Source organism: Vigna angularis, chromosome 8 (genome assembly GCF_016808095.1).
Source record: "Vigna angularis cultivar LongXiaoDou No.4 chromosome 8, ASM1680809v1, whole genome shotgun sequence".
In the NCBI taxonomy this organism is placed as follows: Eukaryota; Viridiplantae; Streptophyta; class Magnoliopsida; order Fabales; family Fabaceae; genus Vigna; species Vigna angularis.
The window spans coordinates 9732473-9742838 of NC_068977.1; the positions used below are offsets into that span (position 1 = coordinate 9732473).

Here is a 10366-nt window from a genome sequence, read left to right on the forward strand (position 1 = left end):
TGACATCCGTTGAAGGATGTTGACATCCGTTGAAGGATGTTGACATCCGTTGAAGGATGTTGACATCCGTTGAAGGATGTTGACATCCGTTGAAGGATGTTGACATCCGTTGAAGGATGTTGACATCCGTTGAAGGATGTTGACATCCGTTGAAGGATGTCACCTCCGTTTAAAGGTTACGTTTTTTATTTTAGGGTTTTATTTCAAGGTTTATTCGAATACGAGGAAGCACGACACGCACTGCACCACGAGAGCGACATTGCACCACGAGAGGGAGACTGCTTGATAATTCTTTCCACCACCACCAATCTTTGCAACCTGTAGTATCTCACAACGACGAAAGAAAGAGAGAAAGAAATATAATATTAAAATGAAAGAAAAGTATTTTACTCATGTACGGGACTAGAATAGGTTATTAGTGAAATAGGTTGTGAATGGGTAAAATTAAAAAATAATAACCCTAAAAATAAAATTTTACTGAGGGACAAAATAGTAAAGGGGAGGTGGAGGGAGAAAGGTGTGGTGGTGAAGGGAGCAACACCCTTATTCTTAAATAGGTTTCGGACCTCGTCAAATGGTCTCTAGTGTCACATATTTTAGTTACAAAAGTTTTAAAATGAGTGGAAGTAAAACAAATTTAAATCTGTTTTCAAATAAATGAGCATCTTAATTTATCTAATGAAATAAGAGTTTGTTTTTTCTTCCTCTACCACAAATTTACTAATTACACCACAAATTTATAGAAAAAGACTAATGTTGTGTTTGTACTTTGGATGGATTTGAAAAAAAAAAAGGTGAATGTAAAGCTATTTAGATTAAGAAAAAAATATGAGAAATTAAAAAAATTTGAAAAAAGAGTTTATAAAAGTTAGTGAATGATGTAATAAGTTTGATAGATTAAAAAAATGTTTTAATTAATAAAAATAAAAGACTATTGTTATTGATTTGTCTTTGGTTATAAATGTAATTTAAAATAAAATATATTATTATTATTATTATTATTATTATTATTATTATTATTATTATTATTGTAACATCCCAAATTTAGTAATATAAGACTTACTAAAATGACATATTACATGCATAAAACAAACTACAAATTTGGTGAATAAAAATTTCGCCTAAAGAACAAGATAACTATTTATATTATCAACTCCACTTTCACCCTCCTTCAGCTGCTCCAACTTAAAAGAATGTATCCCTAAGCTCACACCAATCAGGTGATCATCGCAAAAGAGAAACACACACGCAAAGACTGGTCATAGAAAAGCAAGGGTAAGTTAGAGTAGTTTAATTGATTACAATTATCATCCAATTTAAACCAATACATAAACATGTGTCAACCAAGCATTTCCAGCATACAAAGACCTACCATACATTACATGCAATGACCGAACACTTGACTTGACCATCTGGATTGTATAAATGTGTAGTTACAAGCATTTCTGCACTTGTGGTGGTGAAACAACAAGACCCCCATCAAGCTACCCCACAAGGTTAGTCTAGTGAAGATTACCTCGATACCCTGAGGTTAAAGGACCTCTTGCCATTCTCACACGAGTTACTCCTCTTTACTTGGGAATGAGTAATCATAGAATATCAGGATAAACACCAGCTTAGCACGATGGCCACATTCATACTTTACAATTCAATAACCATCCACAAGACATTCTGCCTTGGAATTCTCTTTCACAATACTTGAAAACATAAATCCTCATCAATTAAACATAGCATGTCATTCACCAAACATATACACATTCATAAGACTGAAAACCCTGTGAGCTTTGGAGACCGAACAGTTTCTCACCACCCCAGTACAAGACCGAACGATAACGACTACCACCCATAAATATGACCGAACGATCAATTTGAAGAGTAAGGCTCAAACATGAGCCGAATACAGTTTGTGGGTCAAACACTAGAACAACCGAACACTTAGAGCTTAGACTGAATACTAATAACTTAGACTGAATACTTATAACTTAAACCGAACACTTAGTGTAAGACCGAGCGGTCTTTCACTATCCACAGAACAAGATCGAACGGTCCATACTAGGTAAGGCTAAGGAAATGGCCGAACACTTAAGGACCAACCACCAGGGACAAACCAAACACTAATACAAGTCCGAGCACTTCCAAGACAAAGTACCCACCTAAAGCCGAACACTCTAGACTTAGACAGAATACTCTGTTAGGACCGAACACTAAAGCATGACCGAATGGTCATTAACAGGTAAGGCCCATCAGAGGCCGAACACAGTTAAGACTGAACATCATTACCAGACCCAACTGAAAAAATCAGAAACACTCGCCTAACCCTAATCCACCTTCCTCAGTTATCCAATTTGTTTCTCTCTCATCTTCGTACTCTCTCTCACCCACACAATTCCAATTGGAGTAAAATCTTTCGGATAAATCAATGCAATTAGGAGGATTCGATGAAAGGACATCAATTGAAATCCTGGATTTTCGAATTGAGAGAGATATTGAGATAAATCAAGAATTCTCGCTATTTTTTAGATTCATGTATAGGTTGGGGCAACGATATCATAAAAAATACCTAAAAAAACTAAAATATTGGCAATTTGAAACGAAATATAGTTCAAGATCCATGTATTCTTTTTGTACTATCTTTTTGTACTAGATTTAATTAAATTGGAACGAAATCTTTCATCATTTTTTGAATTTTTCTTTTTTATCTTAGTTGTTTTCATCTTTTTTTAGATTCGAATCTGAAAAGAGTTATAAGTTAATTAAAAGCAATCCGTGACACCGCAATTTGTTGCTTTTGCTATGTTCGTTCATTTGTTTTCCACTTTAATAACAAAATAATTTTGATTATTTTGTTATTAAAGTGGAAATCAAATGAACAAACAAAGCAAGAGCAACAAATTGCGGTGTTGCTGGTTGCTGTTTGTGGGTGAGAGAAAATACGAAGATGAGAGAGAAACAAATTGGATAAGTGAGGAATGTGAATTAGAGTTAGACGAGTGTTTCTGATTTTTTCAGTTGGGGCTACAGTAGGGATGACAGAGAAAAGGTTAGAGTGAGAGAGATTAAAGAGAAAAGGGTTGAGAGGAATGAAGAAGGTGAGTAAGGATTTAGGGGTTTCTTGTTTTTTTTTTTAGTTTTGAGAATAAAAATTATTCAAATACCCTTGACCTTACAACTTAGAGTTCATAATATTTGAGGATATTTTTGTCTACTAAAACTCGACACACATTGCTAAAATGTACCAACTAAAAAAAGAGCATATGCAAGTTAGCAAATTCATATATATATATATATATATATATATATATATATATATATATATATATATATATATATATATATATATATATAAAAGGTTGTATAAAATCTTATTCTAACAAAGAAAAGCTTTTTTTTTTCTAAATTTTATTCGAAAAACCTTGTTTTAAATTTTTTATTTTGGAAAACTTATTCTAAAAAGTATTATATATATATATATATTATGAAAAGTTTAGTCTAAAAATTTTATTCCAGAAATTTTTCTAGAATCATTTTATATATTTCAAAGAGCTTATTTTGAAATTTTCGTTCAGAAAGTTTATTCTAAAATTCTGTTCCAAAAGTTTAAACAGATAATCTGGAAGCCACTCTTACAAAAGGTCAAATAGCCATTTTAAAATTTAAGAGGTTGTATCTAGAAATTCTGTAGGTGCAAGAAAACAAGGCTTAAAGTTTTAGTCCAGTCAAAACATGGAAAAGTGATATCAAGGATTTGTTATTGGGCCGTCAGAGGCTTTCCCTGTTAAAAGTCCAGTGATAAATGCTCGTGATTAAGCCTAACACTATAATTTATAAATTAATAATTTTACTATATATATAATAACAAAAAAATTAGTCAAACTACATCTTTAATAACTTTGTAAAATTTAAATTTAATTCATTGTACCGTTAAATTTGTTAATCTTATGAATTAAATTATACATAAAAGTTTAATAAACTTTTAAAAAAAAAATTTTCATCACTTAAATTTAGAATATGACATAATTTTAAAACATTTAAATATTCATTTTTAGATATATCTATACAAAAGTTAGTTATGTAAATTGGAAACACATTATCATTAAGATACTATTATTGAAACCAATTGTTGGAATAAAACATTTATTGAAATTGTAATTTAACTAACTTTAGTATTTCAAATAAATTTATTATGTCACTATGTTATATATAATTCAAAGATTTTATTATAAATAATTTGTTAACTTTAAATAAAAATAAGTAATTCAATAGTATATCACATATATGGCAGTAATCAATTTTATATTCTTTATAACTATGATGTTATACTCTTCAAAATACTTGGTGTAGAACTAATTGACTTTATTTTACAGTACTTGTATTATATTTTATAGAAATGTTGTATTTTCTTTCTGACAAGTTGTATAAACACAGAAACAATTTGCAATATATGTGACAAATATTTTGTAGGTATCTTCAATCTAACAAAAACTCTTGTCATGGTATCTAGATATTGCATGCTCGTGGTATGACAGCTCATAAATTTAATCATTTTAATCAAATTTTGTTTAATTTATTTGAAATTTCAAACGCATTTTTCAAGTAATATTAATAAAAAAAATGTGTCAAACAATGTAAAAAACTTAAATACTATCATAAAATGCTTTTGAAATCTTTAAATGTAATAAAATTTAACTAAAAGATATAAATGCATACTTTTTTTAAGTTGAAGTGTAACATTCTGATTTTTGAGATGTTACGGGTTATTAAAAATCGGTAAAATTCAAAATTTATCATAGCGCAAAATCGTACTTAAAGAAAACCTTGTCCAATTACAATATTTCGAGTAATAAAATAACAAAGAAAATACTCCAATTATATTGTCTTAACTTGTAAAATATCTCTCTCGAGTCAATAACGCCTCTAAAACATCTGTAACATTATCTCTCACGCATAACACATTATACGATCATCGTCGATAATTTCGTTCACACACAAACACAAACATGTATGAGGTAAGCTATCGATAAAACAATTATAACAACAAGATAAATACATACTGATTATATAAACCATAATCAACCACACAACAAAATACATATCTTCTGATTATACCAACCATAATCGAACACATCGAACACAACAAGATACACACCTTCTAATTATATCAACCATAATTACTTAAAGAAAATACATTATTTTCGAGTAATAAAATAACAAAGAAAATACTACTATTTTATTGTCTTAACTTATAAAACAAAATAACTTTAAATAGATCCCAAAATTATTTCTTCATCGTGATTATATCAACCATAATCAAACACTCCATACATAGTAGTAATGACAATAAGATTCCTAATCTTCTAACATAAACAATTCAATCATTCTGAATTACTCGATCTTCGATCTACGATCCTTGAACTTCGATCATCGATACTTGATCTCTAACCCTTGATGTCATCCCTAACATCTCACACATAGTCCCTTGGTTTATCCACTCATTAACACCCATGCTAGCTACTTACTATAAGCATTATAGTAACACCACTATCAAGATAACATAACCTGGAGCATCTCAAGTACCATGATTATCATCGTAGATACACCACCATCATGATTATCCCAATCATGAACAACACCATGAGCATCACCGTACCTTAATACCATAGTGGAAAGAGTCCATCTCACTCTTATACCCTACCTCACTGGCTGTAGCCGCTCCTATAACCCACCTGTAGCCTCTCCTACAAAATATTTGTAGCCTCCCCTATAGATCATCTCCTTCCAATGTACATAAGGTAAAAGGAAGCACCTATCCACAAATAGAACCCATATTTACGAGGTACAACAAGTAGACTTATCATTCACTCTCATGCTCATCAATCACATACTCAGGTACATCCCAACACTCACTCATGCCCCATTCTCAACCACAAGTCAAATTGACCCTAAATGTAACCATTAACCTCAATCTTTGATTATCATTATGTTCCAAGCTCCTCGGGCTTGGTTCACGTCCATTCTTCATCAAATTCCCTAGTTTTCACCAAAATGCACTGTGATAATCGATTATCACTTAAGATAATCGATTATCTCAGTGAAGTTTACCCAAAAACATCACGCATGAAGGGATAATCGGTTATCATCTCAGATAATTGATTATTCCCGAAACTACACTCAAAACCAACGCATAAATAATCGATTATAACTAATGATAATCGATTATTACCGAATCGAAGCACCTCTTGGACATAATTCAAGAATTCAAACATACATACATCAACTCCAGTTCACGTGGAAACATAGTTAACACATCATACATGCATTCAAACATATACTCATGTAAACATACTTAAACACATATAATACATCACTTGAATCATCCAGATACAATCAATGACATGTTATACCCCTAATAATAGGGTGCAAAAAATTCTCCGATAAAAACACCAAATAGGGTTTTTAATCAGCCAAACTAACTATGCATAATGCTTACAAATGAGAACCACGAAGATGAAAATTTTCCAAAATAAAACTACTGATGCGAGGTTGTTTTCTCCCAAATTAGAACTTCGATTGACGATCTGAACGGTTAAAATGAATAACCATAAGTTTAGAACCCACTTCCAAAAATAAGTTTGATCCAACGGTGAACGATTTCACAACTACGAAAACACTAGTGCATATTTTATGAAATTCTCCAAAATATAGTTTCTAATGCAAGGATGTTTTCTCCCAAACTAGACCTTTGATTGACGATCTGAACGGTTAGAATGAAGAACCATACGTCTAGAACTGAATTTCAAAAAGTCAGTTCGATCCAACGGTGAACGAGTTCACAACAACGAAAATACCAGTGCAGGTTTTATGTTATGCGAGAATAACTTCTTCTCTTCCTTTCTCTCTCACTTGTCTTTTCCCTCTCTTCAAATGACTCTAATGTGTCTTACTAATCTGACCCATCTTCACTAAAACAAAGTGAGACATAATGATCCACATTATTTGGCCTATTTTTCACATAGGAAGGGAACCCAATAACCCAACACTTACATATATTTGCATGGAAATCGCCAAGCATCATAACTTTATTCTCCCCCAACAAAACATACATAATACATTCATAGGAAAAACTCATCACAAATATTACATAAATCCTATGTCCATTCATACATAAACTCTTACCCAACAATAACTACAAATAATCATAATCATATACACATGTGTCAAAACAAGGATTATCAATTAAGATAATCAAGAACACATATAACATACAACCATAAACAAACAAAGGTAAGCTTCCCCATCTCTTGGTCAATCATAGGGCTTTATCTACAACCCTAAAACGTCACCAATCTTCCTTTACACTAAGAATTTCCCGTCACTCTCTCTTCTTCTTCCAAAACGCCAACCTCCTCTCTTCATCTGTTTTCTCTATTTGACTTGGAGTTTCTAAGGTTTCTAAACACCAAACCACTCCTTAATTAATTTCTACACCAATTAAATAAATGTAAAAGACCATTTTACCCATAGGTAAAAATATAAAAATAAAGAAATAACATAACAATTATATTATAGCAAAATATATATTCAAGAACACTAATTTGCAAACAATAACCCAAAGTCTCAAAACTATTTTATTTTTAAAACTTTTATTTTCTCGATGAATAACTAAATTTTATAAAAGTTAAAAAAAATTCTAATTTTCACAAAAATTTAAAGAAAAAAAAATTATTTTATTTAATGTATTGATAAATTCGAATTTATTTTATTTCATTACTACTCTCATCAAAATACATTAATTTATTTATCAAAATGACATTAGTTACTTATCAGCACGTTACAAATGCAATATAATTGAAGCACAATTTTTGTCTCTAGTTTTAACAGGGAAGAAATGCTTCATCAAGCTTTCTTACAAGATCATTTATTACATTTTTTTTCTTTTTCTTTTACACAAATTCACATAGTGGAGTAAATTGTCATTCACTAATTTCGTTTTCTTTCTCTTTTGAAAGTATTAACAAAATTGACTAAATTGTCCGGGAGCATTGTTATCTTCAATACCAATACTCCCTTATACTCTGACACTACATTTAAATAAATTAATATTTTACTATAATATTATAATATTTTATTATAAAAGACAGATTAAGATGTATGTTAATGGTGTATGTATCTCATTTTTTCTTAAATTTTTAAAATCAAATTATACTGCGTGATGGTACCCTTTCCCCACCGCACATTGATCTTTTCAACGCCTTTCTCTTTCTTTGTCAGTGTGGGGATATATATGCTTCCTCTTTCAGTCTTCATTAGTTGACTTCTCTTCCAACAAACAGAAAAAGCAGAGAGAAGCTAACCAAGCTTCAGCTGTAACTTTCTTTCTTTCTCATGTTTTTCTCAGTAACTTTCAGGCCACCATATATAAGCACCAGCCAAATTACTTCGGCAACCAATTAACAATACATAGCTCTACACCAAAGTGTCTATGAGGAGCAAACGTGCACACCCTTTGGGTCTTTTCCTTTTGTTTTCACTGATCTTGTTGTTTTCAAAATCTGATGCAGGAAGCCTTGGGGTTTACTGGGGCCAAAATGCAGGTGAAGGCAATTTGTCAAGAACATGCAAAACTGGACTTTTCCGCATTGTGAACATAGCATTCCTCTCAACTTTTGGCAATGGAAGTCAGCCTCTGATGAACCTAGCAGGCCATTGTTCTCCTTCATCAAACGGTTGCCAAAGGGTTGGCAGAGACATCAGCTCCTGCCAGAGGAGAGGCATTAAGGTGTGTCACAGAACCAACTAAACTCAATTTAAATGGAAGTCTAAATTTTGTAATGAATAGAAATAAAAAAAGCTAAATAAAGATTTAAATAAATTTGTTTTAAAATTTTAAAGTTTTGGTTAAGAATTAGTTTAAGTTAGGCTTAGGTTCATCTCTTATCGAAGATATGGTTAGAGTCTATCCTAATTATATTTGTTGTTTGTTGGATATGTTCTTCATCTGCTATTAAATTGTTATCGGATCACCCATTAATGTTTAGTCTCACGCTCAAGATAATGTCTATACCTCGACGTGAGAGAGGTGTATTGGAAGTCCTACATCGATTAGAGATAAGAACAATTTAAAATATACAAGTGAGTGTAAATCTTACCCGGTTTTGTGAGTTAAGTTAGACTTATAGTCCACTTCTTGACCGTTTCAACGTCTCATATGTTACTTAGATCACATTTATGTCTGATAAATTCTTGCCTTGAAAGACCACCATAGACAATGTGTAAATATATCCTGATTTCTATAAAATTATATCTAAATACCTTGAGGTTTTGAATCTGTTTCATTCTAAGGTTATGCTTTCAATTGGGGGTGGCAGCAAGAACTACTCACTGTCATCCCAAGATGATGCTAGAAATGTTGCAGACTACATATGGAATCAGTTCTTGGGAGGAAAATCAAAGAAGAGGCCTTTTGGGAGAGCCATAATGGATGGGGTAGATTTTGACATTGAAGGTGGAGAACTTCACTATGCTGCACTTGCTTATAGGCTGCATGACCATTATGCTACTTCTAACAAAAAGTTCTACTTAAACGCTTCACCACACTGTCAATTCCAAAACAACTTACTCCATGGGGCACTTTCTACTGATCTCTTTGACCATGTTTGGGTTCAGTTCTACAACAATCCTCAATGTGAGTTTTCTTCAAACGACCCCAGTGGATTTAAGAGTGCATGGAGCCAGTGGACCACATCAATTAATGCTGCCAAGTTCTTCGTTGGCCTTCCTGCTTCACATGCAGCAGCTAGAACTGGTTTTGTACCACCACATGCTCTCATAAATCAATTGCTGCCCATTGTTCGGTCACCTAAATATGGAGGTGTTGTGCTGTGGGATAGGTTCCATGATCTGCATTCTGGATATAGTCGCAAAATTAGAAGAAAGGTTTGAGAAGTTATTAGGTGTTTCGAATAATTGTTCTAGACTAAGGAGTTAAATAGATCTTCAGTTCTATTTTCTAGTCCTGTGATTATGTGACAAAACTGATTGTGGCACTCCTAATTCCTTCTTTGTGCAAGTTCAGCAGCTCATAATTAACATTAAATTGCTTAACAATTTAATTCTTATAATAGTATGAACATTATATGGTTTCTTTACAGTACTTTTTTTTATAGATAAATATTAATTATTAGTATTTTGTTAATGGAAGATTGAATTCACAATTATTAGTATATTGTTAATGGAAAATTTGACCAATAATCTTTCTTAAAGACAACCTTATAGTATGAACATTAGATTGTTTCGCACCCAATTTTCTCAATCAGTTCTATACCAAAACATGAAAATTTTAGATCAAATTCAACCCCTAGATTCTTAA

At 31.9% G+C, this 10366-nt stretch overlaps 1 protein-coding gene across 1 annotated transcript; it reads left to right on the forward strand.

Annotated features, from left to right (window-relative positions):
- The first annotated feature begins 8249 nt into the window (after nucleotides 1–8249).
- LOC108345047 (basic endochitinase) lies at nucleotides 8250–10139 on the forward strand. Its single transcript, XM_017583605.2, has 2 exons — nucleotides 8250–8776; nucleotides 9340–10139. Exons 1-2 carry the CDS (start codon nucleotides 8480–8482, stop codon nucleotides 9937–9939), a joined length of 897 nt encoding a protein of 298 aa, XP_017439094.1. The 5' UTR covers nucleotides 8250–8479; the 3' UTR covers nucleotides 9940–10139.
- The last annotated feature ends 227 nt before the right edge of the window (nucleotides 10140–10366 follow it).

What these genes read in the sequence shown, in the direction of transcription:
- LOC108345047 (XM_017583605.2), top strand. Translation starts at nt 8,480, where the DNA reads ATGAGGAGCAAACGTGCACACCCTTTGGGTCTTTTCCTTTTGTTTTCA. An exon ending in GCCAGAGGAGAGGCATTAAG is followed by an intron (nt 8,777 to 9,339) that starts GTGTGTCACAGA and finishes TTTCATTCTAAG; the next exon opens with GTTATGCTTTCAATTGGGGG.